The sequence below is a fragment of the Stegodyphus dumicola genome, chromosome 12 (assembly GCF_044657685.1).
Source record: "Stegodyphus dumicola isolate Sdum_Otavi_A_Nest chromosome 12, ASM4465768v1".
NCBI lineage: Eukaryota > Metazoa > Arthropoda > Arachnida > Araneae > Eresidae > Stegodyphus > Stegodyphus dumicola.
The window spans coordinates 33,044,735-33,066,462 of record NC_140779.1 but is presented as its reverse complement, the minus strand read 5'-3'; the positions used below and the strand labels follow the sequence as shown (position 1 = coordinate 33,066,462).

The 21,728-nt window shown below is 32.1% G+C and overlaps 1 protein-coding gene across 3 annotated transcripts in view; it reads left to right on the top strand.

Moving 5' to 3' along the window:
* The window catches only part of LOC118195097 (uncharacterized), a 183,699-nt gene extending 162,350 nt beyond the window's left edge, over positions 1–21,349 (top strand). For all 3 annotated transcript variants that reach the window (XM_085827608.1, XM_085827606.1, XM_085827607.1), the window contains exon 2: positions 20,818–21,349. In XM_085827608.1, coding sequence (XP_085683734.1) covers positions 20,818–20,939 — 122 coding nt within the window. In that variant the 3' untranslated portion in view covers positions 20,940–21,349. The remainder of the gene's footprint in view (positions 1–20,817) is intronic.
* The last annotated feature ends 379 nt before the right edge of the window (positions 21,350–21,728 follow it).

Sequence of the window (21,728 nt, the reverse complement as noted above, 5' to 3'; positions counted from 1 at the left end):
CGAAGCCTTCCTTCCTTTAACTGGGATTAAAACATTAACGTAATAAAATTCGCACAGAAATTTCACTGTTTTATGCATTTCGGTACTAATTATATCTCACTGAAATACATTTTTTTAAATCTTCCGTGGTTTGGATTCTTTTCTATACTTTCATTAATGTTAAGTTATAAATTTATTCAAGAAGAGAATCATGAATTTTAAAACGAAATCAGGTAATTATTTTTTTATCTGCTAAAGAAAATCACCATGAAATATATGAAGATGACTTCAAGGTGATTTTTAAAAAACGGTGTCGGATCCCGCTTGCTAAACCTTATTCTAAAATGTCTTTAGGCTATTTATTCAGGAGGTTCACTTATCTGGCATGTAATTATTCATAATATACAAGGAAAGGGAATTATAATGCAAAATTACTCTCTCCTTTAAATTTATCATTAGATACTTTTTTCTTACGCTTAACTGATGCAGATACATTCCCTTGGAGGAGCTTAATTATCACACTTTTAATCATCGTATTTAGTACATATTTAATTTCACAAAAATTTGGAATCTTTTTAGTCATAGCTTGTACATTTTTTAAACCGACTTTGCTTCTTTTTAAGAGAAATCCAATTCCAGCCTTCGTGGTGTAACGGTAATTTCAGGTTCAGGTTCGGGTGGAAATGTAGTGGGACACCCAATGTTTACTATAAGTAATGTAGGTATAGTCCCACTACGGTTTATTTTTAAAGTTAATATTAAAAAAAATACATAGTATAATATAACACATAATATAACAGTATAAATAGTATATCGCTATTTTGATTGATATCATCTCTATTAGATATAATTATAGAAGTTATAATAGGTATAATAATAGTAGGCTAACAGTCATAATTTATAACAGTTCATAATAGTTCCTTGAGATAAAGTTTATTTTATGAATCTGTATCTTCTTCCTCTTCTTTTTCCTTTTTTTTTACTATATCAGTATTATTGCAAGGGTTTGTTTTTAAGATAATTTGATAAGAAATGTTTTAGATGAATTGCAGCTTCAAAAATGAGTTTTGACATTAATTACTTTAGTGCTCACATAAATTTTTGCCTATTGAAGATAGATATTTCATTGTATTTTCTATTATATTTTTTAAATGTTTGTTGGTAATTGCAAAACGAAGGAAGGCATTGATATTTGAATTAGGCAATTTTTGACTTTGTTAAGGGACATTGAGTAATATAATGGATTGGATCACCTTTATTTCCACATACACATTGCTCAGAGTTGGAGATGTTGAATCTGAAGAAGTATGTGGGAAATGGCCCATGTCCAGTTAAAAAGCGGTTTATATAACAATTGACCATTGTACATGTATCATTTACATAAGGTGCTATTTGATGTAATTGTCTTCTTATATTTATTGTTATCCATTCTTCTTCCCACATTTGGAGGCTGATTTTACATAGATAGTTCTTGAGGTATGATTTCGGCCAGGAGATTTTTCTTGAAGGGATATTATTGTTGGTAGTAGCTGATTTGGCTTCTGAATCGGCTTCTTCGTTACCAAGAATTCCGACGTGAGCCTTTATCCAATAAATGTTTGGTGATATTTGAGGATATTGGATAGTTTTGTTAAAAATATCTTGGATTATTTCAGATGTGTGTATGGGATTTTGTAGAGCTAGTATTGCGGATTGACTATCTGAGAAAATATTGATTTTTTGTAAATTGTTATCGATTGAGTATTCTATTGCCATTCGAATTGCGTGTAATTCTGCTTGGAAGATACTATTTTCCTTGGCTAGTCGATTTTGGAGAGTTATTTTCTGGGTTTGATCTATTTGTATTATACATGCACAGCCAAACGGTAATTTCATGGTAATGAAACCAGGTAAATTCATGGTAATGGTCCCAAATTCGTTGTAATTTCATGCCTTCGGGGTGTAACGGTAGCTCACTCGGCACGTATTCGAGAGGTTCAGGTTCGACTCCTGGAGAGGACATTGCTCATCTTTTACGTCTCCTGTACCAAAATAACCTAATGAATCTACAAATGGCGCCCGAATTAAAAGGTGGTGAGTAATAATTCGTCACCACCAGGATTTGTCGTTTGGGTTCCCTAATCCCCAATCGTTTTTAAAAGGGGTGAGTGTATAAGATAATTTCTCCCTTCTTTCCAGCATGTCGTCGTGGTGCAACAGTAGCATACCTAGCGTGTATTCGAGAATCCCAGGTTGAAGCCCCGGTAGGGTATAGCTCATTTTTAAGTCTCCTGCACTTTAAATAAAAATAACTAATGACTGTACAAAGTTTTTGCAATATTTTTTCAATCTAAATTTTCAGTGACAGCAAATTCAGGTTGGTTGTATTTCATTCCTCTAAAGAACTTAACTAACTAAACGTTTTTTTTTCTTCCAATAGCGAGCTGTTAGACGACTTCGTCTTGGCCACTTCTAAGGCCAGAAGTGGTGGTCACTTTATTATAGAGGCACCTGGTAGGCCTCCTTTGCCTCCTATGAAGGGATGGATACTTACAACCATGCCAAAAATTATAAACAAATAATTAATTTATTATGCTTATTTTGATCTAACTCATCTATAGTTAATATCATATATAGCTCAGAAGGCATTTTCAAAATCAAATGCATTCGATGATTGAATTTCGCTTTCCTTCTTAAATCATTACTTTTAAATAAATCGGAAGATGAAAAAAAAAGAGATATGTGACAAAAGTCAAATTTTACAGCAGCAACCAAAAAAGAAAAAAGACCCCATTCGTCACAATCCACATGTCGGAAATCAACAAAACATTATGTGATCGATGTAACTAGGATCCATTTAATTCAGCGTTTTTCAAACTTCTTTTAACATTCTTGTAAGGAAGGTGACAGGTATTTTCTACTGCTGCTGTAAAATTTTACTTTTGTCGCACAGCCATTTTTTATATCTTCAAATTCAAATGAAAATTTTGTAACAAACTGCAGTTGGTAAATTTTACCATATTTTCTTACCATCCATGACACCATTTGAAATTTCAATTCTAATACTTTAATAACAGCAAATACTTTGGGCAAAGATAGGGGTAAAAGGATCCAGATCATTCGAAAGTCAGATCCCGAGAACTGTGGATCCGAAATGTGAATATTCGCTAGTAAATAGAATTGCTTTCCGTGATTCCAATATATTTTCTTTAGAACTTTACTGTTTTATAACTTCTGTACAACTTTATTGTCTTAAAACATTATCTAAAGCAGCTAGTAACACTTAAGTTTATCATAAAATCTTATTAAGAACTTTAAAATCGTACGTAGCAGTCTCATGCAAAATGTCGTAGTGTTAAAACTTCGTCACAGTAAAATTAAAATTATCTTGATATTTAGAAATAAATCCCATTTGATCTGCTAGCCTCAATTTTCCTTTGGTGGCTGGTAAATAGTAGATTTCTTTCCCGGAGGTTGATATTATTCTATTTGTTGTCTTTCTTGGGTCAGCAGTCCTCATGTTGCTTTGATCAGTCTGTTGTTGTTGTCTTGTCTGAGTAGTCAGTGCATAGGAGTCAAATAGGACCGAAAGCATCCAGAACAGCCATGCAACATCAATACCCTTTGAAGAATAGAGCAGTTGGGGCGAGTTAGCTATATCTATACTGAGGAGCCTGGCCAAAATAGCAGTACAGTCAAAGAGATGGTCTGGAGAAAGTTATCGATACAGTGAGGACAGCTGTTATAATCCCGCTGGCTATCAGGGAATATCTTCATTCCTTTGAAGTGTTTTGCCCTCAGCTGACTATGGTAATGGAAATAACGCGGTTACAATTTAGGGCAGGAATGAAGTTCTTTAGGGAATATCTTCATTCCTCTAAAGTGTTTTGCCCTCAGTTTGGCTATGGTAATGGAAATAACACGGTTACAATTTAGGGCAGGAATGGAGTTCTTCCTGATTGATTGAGAGATAAGTCTTCGTTTGAGCAGTCTTCAAATTGGGGAATGAAAACGTATATTTGAAACTTCATCCTGAGAAATTTACTATAGCTGTTTTGCTTTTAAGTTATGAATTTTCGATTTTCAGTTATAACCAGCACTGTACATAGCTGAAAAAATTGCTTTCACAATCATATGATACTCATTGAATATCTAGATTTATTCTCCTGCTGAATATATTCTCTACACCTGTTTACAATATATTTGTCGACTTCCTCTCTGCACGGTCAAAGCTGCGACTGTTTTGGGAAATTACATGTTTACATACATTCACTTGACATTTCTTTTAAATTAATTATACCAAACTTAATTATAACAATAGTTATTTTACTGTAAATATATCGTTTCCTGTACTTATGCTTCTTTTACGTGATGTGCATCCATGTGTTACACATGAGTACTTTCATAATTACATGTGTCTGTTTTACTTTGTAGTCATGTATGCTTTACGAAAGCAGAAGAATGTATCATTTTTTTTTGTTTATTTATTCTATCCTGTAAGTTTAATAAATAGTTATTTCAATTATACATGTTCTTAATATTTCAGGTAATATCCAAATTTCTCTTTGCGTGTAATACAGAAAATATGCATTATTTTCTGCATTAAATGCAATGCAAAAAATATGCATTGCATTTTAGCAAATTATTTTATTTCAAAATTGTTTTAATAAATCAGGAAATAAGTTTATAATAATCTAGAAGATGAAAATTTAATAAAAGTAGCAATGGATTGTAAAAAAAATTAATTATGAGCAATATAATGAAAACTTTATTTTGCATGTGAACATTAGTATTCAAATTAACTGTTTCTAGATCTAATAATTATGCCAACATATTTTGATTTCAAACTTCATTAGGTCTTATGAGTTCTGTTAGTAATAAAATCGCTGAAACATAATTTCTTCCTCCTAAATTATTTTATTACTAAAATTCTTTATTTACAAACAGAGAGTTCATAAAACAAAAGTGAATTTTCAATACTATCTATGTAATATTCAATGCTTAAATTCCATTTAATATCTTTAATTAATTAAAACTATAATAAATGGATTTATAACTACAAGAGTATCTATTATATTTCAATGTATTAAAATCTTTCCAAGGCAGCAATTTTGTATGCTCCCAGTTACACCACGGAGACATGCGGAAAAACAGGAGAAAATATCTTACATACTCTCTCTTTTAAAGCGCAACTGGGATTAGGGGACCCAGTCGTCAAATGCTGGTGGTAGCGAATTATCGTCCACCACTTTTAGTCCTGGAGACACTTGTAGAGTTATTAGGGTTTTCGATGCGGGAGACGTGATAAATGTGCAGTATCCTCACCGGGACAACCATTTTACCTAACAATGAAAAGTTCTGGTTGTTTCCCTTAAAGATGATTTTATCCGCTGAGTTTATACTCTCGAATATTTACCTGCTTTAATTTTAACTGTATAATTTCATTTGGAGTTTTAGCAAATGATAGGATAAAAAACAGTTACAATAATGATTTCTCAAAATTCATATTTCTTGATACCATCTGAAAAATATTCTGTTCTGTTAAGATTCAATTCAAGAGAGTTACCCAATTTAATTACTTTACGACAATACTGCAACTAGAATAACTTTTGTATAACGCACAGCCATTTTGCTACGGAGTTTTTCTAAATTGATTACTATGTTTTAACTTAGAGCAGGGTTACATTATATATTGGTAAAAAATTAATAAAGATCTAGTTTAGATTGATCTGCTCGGAAATATATCTGCTCGGATTCTGTATTATTATTGAAAGAAATAAGATGTTGCAACACTAGTACACTGAAGCAAAATGGCAACAAACTAGTACAGCAGCAAAAACTAAGAGCTGATATCATTTCTGGCATCTACTTCATCAGTCTTACTGTTCATCCTTATATTGCTCTCCGTATATCTCTCTCTGCCTATCGTTTTTGCTTTCTTAGCTTGGTAAGTTCTTATTTTTATTTATCTTATACGTTAGATAGATATATATGCCAATTCTATCTGTCTTTTTTTCCTTCTCTCTCCTACTTTTCGCCCTTTGCTTTTATTCCTTTTTCTCTTTCCTTTTATTTCTGTTCTTTATTTCTTTTTTTTTACATCGCGTCTTTGATGCTATTTCAGGTTGCTCCGCAAATTTCATGGTTTCTTAATATCACTCATCTGCATAATATATTTTAGTCTAAAATTTATGTCAGATATTTTCAATAAAACGGGAGTGATAACATTTTAACATTTCCACAAAGAATGCATAACATTTCTCATTCTCTAATGTTGTTAAGTCCCAAAATATAACAAATACCGATTTGTACTAAGGAAGTATGTCATCAGCAATATCATCTTTGCTTTTGTTATCAAAATTAATTATTACTATTGCTACTATAATTAAATTCTTTCGTTTTTCATTTCACTAACAATAAAATATCATTTAAATTCATTTTAATGGATTCTCTTACAAATGGGATGTACAGCATAATACCCTCTTGCATTATAATTCCGTGGCGGTTCTTAAACACTTTTCAAAATGCGATTATTTGTAACCGTTTGAAAACTATTTTTGGTTAACCGCAGTTAAAATCCGGGCTTAGAGTTAATCTTAATTCGTGAGAGGAAAGAACATATTGTTAAATGAAAAGTCAGCCCAATTTTTTATTAATATACCTAAATATTTGCAATTATCCTTGCAGCTATTAATTTTTAATATTGCCTGCGTTTCTAATGTAAAATATTCTCCAGTGTTTATGCCTTATATTATTGATATCAAATATTCACTGACATGGGGCACTGAAGAGTTACTTACGTAAAAATGATGTCTTTTATCAGAGAATAACTACTAATCCACAACTATACATTTCTGAAAATTTCTCTTAATTTTAAAATTTTATTTATGTAATTTTAGTGCATAAGAAAACGTTTTCTTTAAACAAAAGACATAACACATTTTATACAGTTTTGTTGCTTGTTAGATTTCTGGCTAGTTAATTATGTTACGTATGTTAAACAATGTACAGCGTATATGAAATGATAACACAAATGCCTAGTACCTAATTAACATGCATTATAGCACACATTTCTTAAGTTATATTTATCTTTTTAAAACAAATAAATTTAGGCAGTATTATTCAGCTCTTGAGATCAATCATGAGCTCATTAGAGCTCATGAGACGAGCTCATGAGTACTGAAATTTCAGCCCCGTTTCGAATCATGGCCTAAATAGACGGTTGCTTTGAATGGGATAATTAAACAGGCGTTTTCATGAGGTTTCTTTTCATATTATAACGTGGAATACTAACCCGTTTCCTTTAAAATGTCCTTCAAGAAGACATCACTTTTTTACCACTTAGCCCTTTCTTGTTATTGTTGTTACTTATGCTCACTTGTCTGACAGTAACATTAGCCAAGCCCACAAGATTCCTACTTGCAAGAAGCGCACAGAATATGCCTGTCGTTGGCAACTGCCTTGCTTCGAGGTCTTTATCACATCTAGCAACCATCCTTGCTAGACGTAACTTTTCTAAGAAGCGAGATTCTAGTTTAAACGGGAGGATTCTTAGAATAAAGAGCCCTGCTGGAAGCGAAGTCCAGCCTGGCTACGGAAACGATGTACCGGCTACGCGGGACTTTTTGAAACCTTGCCGAAAATGTTTCGGCTGCAGCTCTGCCCCGCGTAGACGAAATTGATTTCATCTACGCGGGACAATCTGATTGATTTCGTCAATCAGATCTAATTGATTACAATGCAATACAATCTGATTCATTTCGTCAATCAATCAGACGAAATTTCTGCTCCTGAAGAATCACGTGATCCCAGTCTGAGCAATAATCGATTACTATTTGCCGGTAACCTAGCGACGTGGGTTTCCTGGAAGTGTGCGGGTTCTGAGAAGTGTTTCCTTTCGTCAAGAATCCCTTTCGTCGTCAAGTCCCTCGTATCGGAAACGTAATGTGATTGGGACTTTACAGATGACAGTGCGATTTAGCTCAGTTCCGCCTCCAATTTTGATGGAGAGCACCAAAAAAAGGGAGGTCTCCCACACCTCTCCCCTTTCTCCAAACCACACGAGAGGGCTTTCAGCTCGCCGCATATTTAGAGTGCCGCCCTGCTGTTCCGACACTATACATTTACAAACATCCATGCCTTCTCCGGGATTCGAACCCGGGCCTTTCGGCACGGCAGTCAGCGACGCTAACCACTATACCGATTGGACGGCAGCCCACGCTTGCTTTGCTTTAGTTACATCAACCAACCAATTAACCCCCATCACATGCAGATTCATATTTAAGTGACTGAAGCTTTAATGAATCATACTGAATTTATACAGATCAACTTCTTTGTTGCACTATCTATTGTTTTGTAATATGCTTTTGAATTTAGAAAACAATCACTCTGTATTGGTATTGCTTGTTGGTATTGAAGAGCAACAAGCTGTGCTTCTTCATAGCTTAGAAAAGTAACCATTTCAACTTATACTTTTACATTTGTTTTTACATGAAGGAAACTCATATATTGGTTTAACCTCAATTTCAAAAACACGAATGCTGTTTAATATAAACAAAGCTTTGTCTTCGTCCCAAGAATCGAAGATAAATATGTTAAATGCTTTGTTGAAGTTTATAACTGGCAGATGTTTTTTACTTTTCAAGCAATAATGTTTCAATTTTCCAAAGCGATACGGCAGGACTGATTTCACAATTCAAGCTAAGTTTGGTGGTTCAAATTTTATAATTTTCCATGAAACAACAGATCATCTTTGATTATCGTCACTACTCTGTTTTAGTTTGGCAAAACTGATCTATGAAAATTTTTAAACCAAAATGTTTTTCTTACTTGTTATGCTATTACTATTTCAAATTTCATATTGTACTTCTCGATTTACTGTTTCCATACTTAAAGGAAGGACTGAAAATTTACGTCTTAAATGTAACCATTTTGTAATGGTTAACGAACTCAGACGAACTCTGACATTTTAGATTGATTCCGGCGTAGGTGGTTTACAGCCTAAATCCCCGGACAATCCAATTGCGTGGGAGTGCCAAGACTCACAATCTAGTCGTCTCGCATTTCAGATCAATACAGTGATAAGAGGAAGAAAACTTTCGAAACTGAATTACGTCCACTGCTTTACTTCAAGACTATTTTAAACCAATGGTCACGTAGAGGCTTCAAAAGAAATTCAGAAGCCTTGAAAAGTTAATTGAAAAGTGCCTAAGGGAAAAGAAAATTGCTTTGTATCTTAAGCTTCGTTCCCTTCTGAATGAAAGCAAACTTTAACCAAAATTGCTTTATTTTTCATCCTAAGAATCATTATGTATATGTTACGGTGAAACACCGAAATCTAGAGAATGTCGACTTTCACCGGTCAATGTCAACATTCACATAGTCTCTTGGTGTATGTCCGAAATATTTTCCAAATACTCTTATTTCTGACTTACACCGGTCAATGTCGACATTCACCATGTACTAATGGTGAATGTTGAACATATAACAATATTATACTTTCTTCTCCGTAATTCAGTCGCGAATAAAGGCACTTGAGACTTGAAATAAGAACTTGAGAACGTGAGAACCTAAAACACACAATACATTCAAAATGAGAAAGGAAAATAATAGAAGTTAAAAACTTACTTCATTGTACAGTACGTCGTTCTAAATGAGAAAATAAAATAACAGTAATAAAAAACTTACTAAATTATGTGATTCAAATCTTATTTATTGCAACAACTTAAACTATTATGGCACTTTATGACCTCTCTTTTCGACTTTCACCAGAGCATATCTGTGATTGTCGACATACACCGGCGAGGGTCCGAATATACAAGAATGTAGTGAAATATTCGATCTTTCACCGACATATTTGGTGAATGATGATATTCTTTGGTGAAAGTCGACATTCTCCAATTTCGGTCTCTCACGGTAACATATACAGGTCATTTTTAAGATTAAAAGCTTCTTTAATAAATACTGTAATTATTTTAATAATCATGATTGCATATAAAACGCAAAAATCTGAAATATTTATATGCTATAGCTTTCAGTTGCTTATGTAAAATAGAACAAATAGAACGGAAGAAAGATGATATTGTTACGAAATGTAAAGGCGCGGTGAGCTGGCTTCCCCGCAAAGCAGTTTTAAGGTTGCCATAAAATGGTCAGGGAAGGCAGGGTTGCCACATTTGGCGAGAAATCGCGCATTTGGCGACAAAATTGGCGATGTACCATGGACGGTTGGATAACCTTCTGAACGAATTCTTACCGGTTTAGCCCAGAATGTTCTCGAACAGAATCCGAAAGCTATATAAACCCTGCTGGTCCGCAGTCAGTTAGTATCGAGGGAGTGTGTCTCTCATCGAGTGTGTGTGCCTCGTCGAGAAGGCGAGTGAAAGTGCCTCGTCAAGTGCGAGATAGTTAGTATCGAGTTGGTGTCTCGTCTAGCGAGTCAATCCCTGCGGAGTCGATCGAGTTGACAGCCGGGCAGCGAGTGCCGAGTGGGTTGCCGAGTTCACCGAAGGAGTCTCTTAGTGTATCACCGTTAGTGCATCGTCGAGAGAGCGTGCTGAGCTCCGGGAACGCCTGAACCGAAGAGTCGGGAGTTGTGCTCTGTGTGTCGTCGAGTTGTAGCGTGGAGATTCTCAAGAGTACGTAGAGCTCCGAGAACGACCGAGCAGAGTCGGGAGCTGTACTCTAGTGCTTTGCAGTGAAGCTGTCTCCACCGTGATAGCCTGATAACCGGAAGGCTGTGTCGCTGATCATGTCAGCGTGTTTATAGTAGTTCATCGACGACTGTAAAACGTGTTTTGGAGCTGTCCTCATTAATATTGGTAAATAAAGTGTGTTTCGATACTTTATCAAGTAGTGTCGTCATTATTCACTCCAAATCTACGAACCCCGTACGAACGTGAAGGAAGCAAATAACGTAACAACTGGTGTCAGCAGGAGAAAAACGTAACAATATCATTGGTTCCTTCGCCTAAACTGCAAAAATGGCTTTCCATAATTCTTATCATACTATTCAAACGTTAGTACTCTCAGGATCCATGTCCCACCCTTAGAAAAATCTAATTTGAAATAATATTTAGAGCAAATCAATATATTACAGATACTTTATGTGAAAACAAAACAATATTGCGTTATAGTGACACTATTTAGGAGCAGGGATGTGTTTGCATTTTTTACACAAACTGTCGAAGTCTAACTCAGTTGATATCACCTGCAATCGTATTTCATATTGTTGCGTGCGTACGGGTTCGTAACGGACTGAATGCATGAGTCGATAAAAAGTTAATAAAATTTATTCTTATTCCAAGAAATTAAACAATAGTTATATTTTAAACTACTAAAACTTTAAATGGAACACAATCCAAAGCAGAGAAAGCTTATCCGATCTCACTGCGTATTCGCTACAGTCAACAACAACAACTAAGTAAACAACTGAAATGAGCTGTTTTAATCTGGCTTTTATAAGCTTTTTAATATTCCATGAAAACATTCTGGCAGTTCCCATTTTTTCGATTTTTCTGAGTAGCAAAAGAGTATTAAGACATATCTATTTATTAAATGTTAAATGCGGGTACCCCTGTACTTTAACTTTTCCGGCTAAGCTTTCTCTTCAAATGAGTCTCGTGTTGCATTGCACGGAGATATAAAACAATTTTAATTTCAATTGTACCAAAAATTGCTAACTAAATATAAAAAACCTTAATAATGTTCTGCATTTAATTAAAGGCTATTTTTAAGGCACAAATCTCTATCATAACACTACGTTCTGCTGAATTCGCTTGCTTGCAATGGCACGCGAAAGAATTCGTTTATCCTCTCGTTAATAGATGGCGCTGAAAACTACTTGAAGAATATAAACAAAACATTAAGAATTTCCATAAAAAATTTTAATTTAAAATAATTCTAAAATTTAAAAAAAAAACTAAAAATATGAAAGCTTTCACATTTTACATTATGCCCACAGGGGCCTTTTATAAAGTTTTGTGCGTTACCTTCACTTATTAAATAGCATATTCTTCACTCTTAAACCGTTAAATTCAATTGAAGAGAAATATCACAAAATATTTAAAAGAGCATATCTTTATAATTTCCAATACACAGTCTCACGGGCTAGAGACATTTTTTTTTTTTTTTTTCCGTACAGTGTTGCCATCGTTTGCTTTGAAATCGTTTAGTTTCTTAATCAATAACTTATTATTTCTTTACAAAATATAAAATAGATAATTCCAATTCTAAATTTGGGCTTCCAGATGCCCGTATTCGGGTGGAAACGTACGTTATCCAAAATTGGATGGCTCTAGGTACCGTTGTTTTATCACAATGTGAGAAACATACGTACATTCATGCAGATTCTTCATTATTTAATTTTTTAAAATATGATACAGGGCGATAATATTTCGTGGCAACCATTTGAAAAGTGATTCGCCGTTTATAGTGAATCAACGCAAAATACCAAAACGAAATTAATAGCCCTTCTGGGCTAACGCGCTTTGAGCTAAAAATGTTGTAAATTTAAAAAAGTTCATCTCCAAAAAAAAAAAAAAAAAAAAAAATTAAAAAAAAAAAAAAAAAAATCTGAAATGTTTCAGATTTTAAATTACGTCCAAAGGGGCGTTTTTTTTAACGTTTTGAGTGTTACCTTTATTTATTAAATATCATGTTCTTTGCACTTAAACCATACAATTCAGTTCAAGAGCAATATCGCAAAATAATGTTAAATTAAGCATATCTTTAGAATTTCCGATATACAGTCTCGCGAGCTGGAGATAAAAGTATTTTTTTTTATATATAACGTTGCCATTTCTCGCTTTTAAAGCACTGAGTTTGTAAATCAAAAATTCGTTAAAGTTTTACAAAATATAAAATCTATAATAAAACAAATTCCAAATTTGGGATTTCAGATGCCCATATTCGCAGTAGGATTTCGTCATTCAAAATTCGATGGCTCTATATACCATTGTTTTATCACAATGCGAGAAATAGACAATCATTTATGCAGATTTTTCATTATTTAATTTCTTCAAATATAATGCAGGACTCTAACATTTTGTGGCAACAGTTTGAAAAGTGAACCGACGTTTATGAGTCCGACGCAAAATCGCAAAACGAAAACAATAGTCCTTCAGGGACAAAGCCCCTTTGGACTAATAAAATATAAAAAAGAAAAACTTTTAATCTAAAGGTTATTTTTATTAACTTGATTCGCACTAAAACGTATGAAATAAAATAATTATATGACTTCTTGACCACAACACTCAAAAATTGCAGTTTCTCTTAAGATCTTTATATTTACATTAATTTTAAAAATGTTAAATTAACATGAATTAAAACTGCTTTCTTTCTTGCTTCTTTCTGCTTCTGCTTTTAAAAAGCTAATTTAAGAGCAACTGTAATTTTTAGTCCAAAGGGATTTGAATCCCGAAGGACTATTAGTTTCGTTTTGGCATTTTGCGTCGGACTCATAAATGTCGGTTCACTTTTCAAACTGTTGCCACAAAATGTTAGAGTCCTGCATTATATTTGAAGAAATTAAATAATGAAAAATCTGCATAAATGTATGTATATTTCTGGTATTGTGATAAAACAACGGTACATAGAGTCATCGAATTTTGAATAACGTAATCCTCCAACGAATATGAGCATGTGGAAGACCAAATTTGAAATTTGAAATTTGTTTTATGATCGATTTCCTATTTTTTAAAACTTTGACGAATTTTTGATTAACAAACTCAAGGATTTCAAAGCGAGCCATGGCAACGTTGTGCAGAAAAAACATTTTTATCTCCAGCGCGTGAGTCTCTGTATCGGAAATTCTAAAGATATGCTCGTTTTAAAACTATTTTGCGATATTGCTGTTGCACTGGATCTTATGGTTTAAGTGCGAGGAACATGATATTTAATAAAGAAAGGTAACACACAAAATGTTAAAAAAAGCCCCTTTGGACGTAATTTAAAATCTGAAACATTTCAGATTTTTTTTTTTTAATACTGTAGTCAATACGTCATATAACTCTTTTAGTATCATTATAACATTTCTGGACACATCTGGCCCATAATCCGCTTTATGAGTTTAAATAGTTAAAAGAGCAATGACTGAGGTTAGAATTTCATGAACAGATAGACTTAACGCAACTCATTGGCCTGGTACTGTAGGCCTATGTATTTCCACTAAATTGCTAATAGTGGCCACTAAATTGGTCTTTATGCACACTTATATGACTGTAAGTATTTTCAATCAACAAAGTTGTTTAAAAATTTTAAATTACGTTTGCTATATTGTGCAATCCCCGCCCTTCAGATTCGGTTTATTCTGCTGCCTTTTATGAAACGTACTTTTTTTTTTAGTACACTCAGCATATCTTATATACGTTGTAATCGCTAATATATTTAATTTTTTACTTCCTTGTGCGAAGTAAAAAGGAAGTATTCTAATCGCGAGAAGTTTCAGGCAGCATATTTCAACGAAAATATCCATTTTGACCGCTATCGAATGCAATTTAACGATGTTTTTCCGTGATATCTGTACGTAAGAACAGAATAAAAGACTCGTTTCCTCCAAAATAATTATAAAAATGCTTTAAAATAAATTTCGAAGAGAATTTTTCGTGGCGTCTGTACGAACGTATGTACGTACGTACGTATCTCGCATAACTCAAAAACGAGTAGCCTCAGAACGTCGAAATTTTGTATATAGGACTGCTATAACATGTAGATGTGCACCTCGTATCTTGGTTGCAATCGGTCGCTCCAAACGTATATAAATATATTTATATATATATCTACTTTGTTACCCGGCTCAGTGATCTCAGTTTCTTTACTCACATATATTTGTAAATTGTACATTTTTTGCTTTAAAAATGATCGAATTATGTTGTTTTTATCTTCCGGTTAAGGATTTTATGCCTTTAGAAATCTGTATGCAATATTTTTAGAATTATCAACAATTTTAAAGTTGTTTAAGTGCCGCTAAGCCTTTATTTTCATGGCCGACATTGATTGTTTACATTTGAAACAGCAAACTAGTGGATTTGTTGCCAATCTAGAGAAACTTAGCTTCGCAACAACAAAGATAACGCCTTCATTTATTATTGCCAATTAAATCATGCTTAATCCTTTCTTAAATTTTTCGAGGAAATAAGTGTTTAAGATTTATTTACTTCATAATTTTTAATATAGATATTTTGAGTTTTTATGTATTTTTGTCTTCTCGCGAAGTGAGAACTGAATTAATTGAATGAGAAATACTCAATCGTCTGTGAAAAACTGTTTCTTTTTTGTTTTGTTTGCTTAATTTCTTTTATACATCATTCTAGCTTTATGATATTATTTGAGTAGAACATGTGGCAACGATTAGATAATTCTATTCTTTAAATGATATAAATTTTGTGCATTATGAGTTATGAACAAAATATAATACTGTTAAGTGAGTCTAGCGGCCAGAGTGTCGCAATGATAAACACATACTAGAGTGAATTTTACAGAATGCATTTATTCTATTGTGGTTTATGCGGTTTCGGCGAAGTAGATTTAATTCAATCCAATAAGTTTAAATGAAATGCAAGAAAAAATGCGTATAATTTAATATTCCGTACAAGGAAGTCATGTGGTGTACACATGAGATTTTTTTATTTATATAAGAGTAAATTTTTACTGGCGAATGGAGTATGTCGTTACTTTACGAAATGTAAGCATAATTATGACAGTTATAATTTTTACTATTTTCCATTTAATTTTGAATAACTATTGGCGACTGCTGTAACAAAATGAGAAAAAAAAAATTATTAAAAACAAAAATAAGATCATCGAGTATTTCAGAACTTTCACTAATTCTTGAACTATATTATACACAATAACAATGTTTTTAAGTTTATATATGTTGTTTTACCTGCACCGAAATTTAACTTTTATGTTGCTATTGTTTCTAACAATTTACAGCACTTGAAATAGAGTTAAAAAAGAAAATTTCTCTATGCAATCGATCATCAATACTTAAACTTCTTCCCTACGTAAAGATTTTGAAACGGAAATCGCTGTTTTCTTTATATTTATATGCTAAAAGCATGCATAGCGGTGCACAGATGTGCAGTGTAAAAATATAACGCTTACTCGTGTACACTGCGAAAAAAAAATGGTGCAGTTCTACATCTCCCCTTCTACTGGGCCGATTGATGAAATTCAACTTGCGTTTTTTATACCTCGAAATCGCGACTTAGGATATGTATTAGATTTATATACATCATTGTTCTAACTTAGGTATTTTGACACAAAACCGGACTTTTTCTGAAACAAACATACCAGTTTTTTCCATATATCGATTCTATGACTCAAATTATGCCTTACTATTATTTGTAATTTTTGGTGAGAAATTTATGGAGAAATTTGAAAGTTTATCTTGGCTCATTTTTTTCAGTTTGCGCCAAGAATTAGGAAAGTGCGCAAAAAAAATGATTATATAAAAAAGATGCCAAATTTCAGAACGCGCCAATATGTTAATCCACGTATATCCTAGAAAGTTTTGAATAAAAAACTGTAATGTTTTGCAGGTATGCTTAGAAATACATCTAATTCAAGATGATGGTAAAACTTTTTTAGGTTAAAAATCAAAATATTTTTCGAAAAATTTATAAAAATTATTTTAAAATGAAAATTATAAAAATAGATCATAAAAAATGGGCGAATTTTATTTGGAACGAATCTAAATTTCGAAATGTGAAAGAAAGAATCAAATAAGTTTAATAAAAAGAGAGAGAGTAATAAATATATACCAGATTTGATTAATATTGAGGAGCTAAAATTTTGAGAGCTAATGTTTAAAAAACTACTCCTGCGATTTTTACAAAACTTGGTATTTTGGCATCATCTGAATAATAGAACCGAAATATGGAAAAACATTTGCATGTCATTTCAGAAAAAAATCCGGTTTTGTGTCAAAATACCTAACTCAAAACAATGCTGTATATAAATCTAATATATATCTTAAGTCGCGCTTCAGAGACATAAAAAACGCAATCTGAATTTCGTCAATCCCCCCCCCAGTAGAACGGGAGATATAAACTGTCCTTTTTTTTGCGCAGTGTACTGAAACTGATAAGGACTGAAATTTTTTCTCAGCAATAACTTGTGAGAAATGACTGTAAAAGTATATATCTGTAAAGTGAACTACCTTAAAACTGTCAGTGCGTAACAAATTTAGACAAATGTTTATCTTTACATCCTGTTACTAAAATCTAAAAATTGAAAATTTAATCATACTTTTCTTAATTCGTATTCAAAGTATTTAGAATGTTTGAGACTGTTGCTGCATTCCATACATCTTTATAAAGTAAATATTCACTGGAAAAATTCTTTTTGAAGTCCACTTTTTTCCTCTTTGAATTGTCACTATAAAATTTAATTTACAGTTAGAAATGTCCTGTTTTTTGCATTGAGTTGCGTGCTGCTTAATATAGTAGATCACTGTTAGCTATTTTCCATTACTTGTTTCTTAATACCATCAGTATGCATACGGTTCTCAATATATATAACATGCGTGTATATAAACTCATACATATGTAATGGATAAAAAGATATAATATCCATTACAGCATGTATTCTTAAGCTTTTGTTCGCAGAGGAATTTTTAAAAGTTTGTCGAAAGCTTTTTGAGGAAAAACCTAGCAACTTTTGTTTACGGCTGAACTAAAGTAAACTTTAAAGGAAGACAACAGCAATAATGATGTTAATATGATAATTTCAATAACGTGTTGTTTATCTAGGGTAATGTAATATTTTTAAGAAATATGTAATACATTAACTTTACTGATAACAGTGTTTAGCATATTTCAGATTCATATTTATGAAAAACTCTGGCACAAAATAAAGGCTTTTTTGCATTCCGTTTTTTTTTTCTCTTAGCAACTTTTACGTACGTTTCTTGCAGATTTCGTACTAATAAACCCAAATATGGCATTTATTTTTCCACGATCACAAAGCAGTTTTAATAAAAACAAAAAACAAAAAAAAAAATCTGAAATGTTTCAGATTTTAAATTACGTCCAAAGGAGCGTTTTTTAACATTTTGTGTGTTACCTTTCTTTATTAAATATCATGTTCCTCGCACTTAAACCATAAGATCCAGTGCAACAGCAATATCGCAAAATAGTTTTAAAACGAGCATATCTTTAGAATTTCCGATACAGAGACTCACGCGCTGGAGATAAAAATGTTTTTTCTGCACAACGTTGCCATTGCTCGCTTTGAAATCCTTGAGTTTGTTAATCAAAAATTCGTCAAAGTTTTAAAAAATAGGAAATCGATCATAAAACAAATTTCAAATTTCAAATTTGGTCTTCCACATGCTCATATTCGTTGGAGGATTACGTCATTCAAAATTCGATGACTCTATGTACCGTTGTTTTATCACAATACGAGAAATATACATACATTTATGCAGATTTTTCATTATTTAATTTCTTCAAATATAATGCAGAACTCTAACATTTTGTGGCAACAGTTTGAAAAGTGAACCGATATTTATGAGTCCGACGCAAAATGCCAAAACGAAACTAATTGTCCTTCGGAATTCAAATCCCTTTGGACTAAAAAAGCTAAATTCCTTATTGGTAGTAAATTTCTCTAATAATGAACACCCTTTATGTACTTAGTTTAAAAACAGTTTAATGAAATCCAGTTTTATATAAAGCTCAAGTAAATAAATCTTTCTTTATCCTCAACGAATATTTAGCTTGTTTCATTTTTCTTTTCACTAAAAAATGTAATGGTTTCTTCTTGCGTTATTCCATTCGCATGGGATAACAACAGTTCTTGGTAAAGTCTATTTACGTCAGTAATGTCATAACCAAATCAGCACGAAAATTTCACTAATATTGTTAGAAATGTAACTTTGAAATCCTACTGGAATTTCTTATTTATCTCTTTCATGTGAGCATTATAAGCTCTAGAAATAAAAATAAATTCTCGGTAGATAAAAAAATGTTTAGAATTAATTTTAAATGTCAATTAAGGCTGGTATCACACATCTATTTATTTCAGACGAACAACTGTTTCAGACGATTTTTGAACCTGCTTTGAAAGAAAGATGCATAATTTTTTCTTTTCTTTCGTAAAATATCGTAAGTTGTTTGTTTTCAGCAACCAATCAGCTATCAACATCAAATCCCCTTTATCAATCATGATTTGTACTAGAGAACTAACTAGTTTCCCCTTTACGTGGTAACCCCAAAATGGTCCGAGGTCATTGGTTGTTTCATATCATGTGCCAAGCAGAAAAATTTCTCTAAAGAGTTGTTCTTCTAAAATGTTTTGAATGTGTAATACGGCCTCAAGAGTCTCCAGTTTTTCAAGTTTTATTATAGATTAGGGTCAATCATCGGTTTTTAACTATCATAACAGTATTTTCGTTCATACTTACTAAAGTTTCCTTTTTATAATTGATTCGAATACGGTATCTTATGATGTTTATGTACCTAATTGCAAATATATATTTGTAGTTGGCCTATGATAAAGAACTTTTCTAAGATGTTATAAAAAAACAACATATGTCTCAAAAAATGACACAAAAAATAGCTTACGTTTAAAACGTAACAGATGATTCATCATTTTTAAGTTAAATGAGAAATTTTCTAAATGATACAGAATATTCGTCATTTTTAAAAGGGGTATTATCGTGTAAAGCAATGTATGTAATCAGGGTCAAAATGTGTTATATTATTTCGTTGCTTACTGTTATATTTGTATATGTTTTCTAAATTTTATTGTTTTTGGATAGTCGTGCTTGTACACTGCGGGAAAAAAAAAAAAAAAAGTGGGGGGAGACAGTTCTATATCTCCCGTTCTACTAAGCTGATTGACAAAATTCAACTTGCTTTTTTCATGTCTCGAAAGCGCGACTTAGGATATGTATTAAATTTATATATAGCATTGTTCTAATATAGGTATTTTGACGCAAAATTGGACCTTTCTTGAAATGACATGCCAGTTTTTTTCCATTATGAACTATCATTGCCACTCAAAGGGTTTAAAGTTCCACTAATCACTAACCACGCCGCCATTTGTTTACATATGAAACTTAGTAGCATAGTGAATTAAGTCAGTTTCAGCTGCAACGTCAGTGTCGTTTTACCGAGTGGGGCCAAAAGTTTTGTGAAATTGTTTTTAAGGGTTTTTAACTGTACTTAGTTTTTTAGCTTTTCTTATATTTCACAATTTTTAATGGGAATGTTTTGAGTTTTTATACAGCTTTTCCTTGCCTCGAAGTGAGAACTGAATTAATTGAATGAGAAATATTTCTCTAATGAAATTCGATGAAATAAGTTTAAACGAAATGCTGCAAAAAATATGCGTAATTTAATAGGCCGTACAAGGAAGTCATGTGGTGTCGATTCAGATTTTTTTAAATGTTGTGCTAGTTCTGCTCATTTGGCGTTGCTAACCATATGCAGTTTGCAAGCTGATTGTGCATTGTACTGCCTAATTAATTTAGTGATTGTTTAATGATTTTATTTCACATAAATCATTATTATCTGGTACCTTATTAATGTTTTCTAGTTCCAGAAAGTTGAAACTGCATTGGTAAATTTTCAGTTCTTTAATAAATGTTGTTCAGAATGCTTAACATGACTTTATCGGCGAATAAAGAATTTTTTTATAAATTTCTGTTCGAAGAAAATTAGTCAGTTTTTAATTGAATCAATCGCGATATCTATTTTTATTCTTTCTAAATTATTTTAAACAATAAATAATGTTTTTATGTCCAAGAATAACTGCTTACTAAAAATGCTTTTCCTTATTTCAGAAGCAAACAGTACATAAATAGGTTTGGTACTTTCAGTTGAACTAAAGGATCTCTTTTTGTCCTTACAGTGCGCAAAGGAAATGAAGAAATTTATCGTTCCATGTCAGCTGGTGCTTCAACTTCTTCCCCAACGACAGAGGACGCTGTAGTTGCTAACAACTCAACTCCACCTAGCGGAACACCTGGATGATGAACAGCCACTGAAAATCGAAAATGTAGTACATTGTTGAAAAGTATGATAAAAAAATGTGTCAAATAGATTGTTAAGTTACGTAGATTCTATGAAAAGTTTAACGATCAAAGCATTGTTATGAAGTTTATGGGATCTATTCAAGTTTATATTGAATATCAATTTATTAATAAAATGGTACTACTTATTACTCAGAGGCTCAACCATAATTGATTAAAAGTTATTCTTGTTATATACCCACAGCTGCTGAGTTTAATAATTTGGAATGAAAATTTTGGAAATAAATTGTTTTTGAATTTTAATCAGAAATACATGATCCCAAATTTTCTATAAATCAATATAATACAAGTTGAACAAAATGTTTGCTTTGTTATGAATTAGAAAAGTAACGCAATTCTTTTTTAGTTGAAATATACAATCACATTTTTCTTAAATTAAAATTATATTATATAAATTAATATTAACATTATATATTTATATTAATATTATGTATATCTTAAATTAAAAGTATATTATATATTATATAAATATATAAAAAATATTCTTTATTGATTTTAAATACATCGATTTCTTTAATAGTTTGGAAGAATAAAAAGTACTCATTTTTTTGTCAGTTATGTAGAAGTATAAGTGTAACTTAATACTTTTTTAAACTTTAATTTATTAAAGTGTGATTCTCATTACACGGAAAATAATTTGTTAAATAATGCAGTATTACAAATGATACAGTCTAAACCAGTTTTGGCCACAATTAAATATTTACATATAACAGATTTTTTTTTTTTTTTT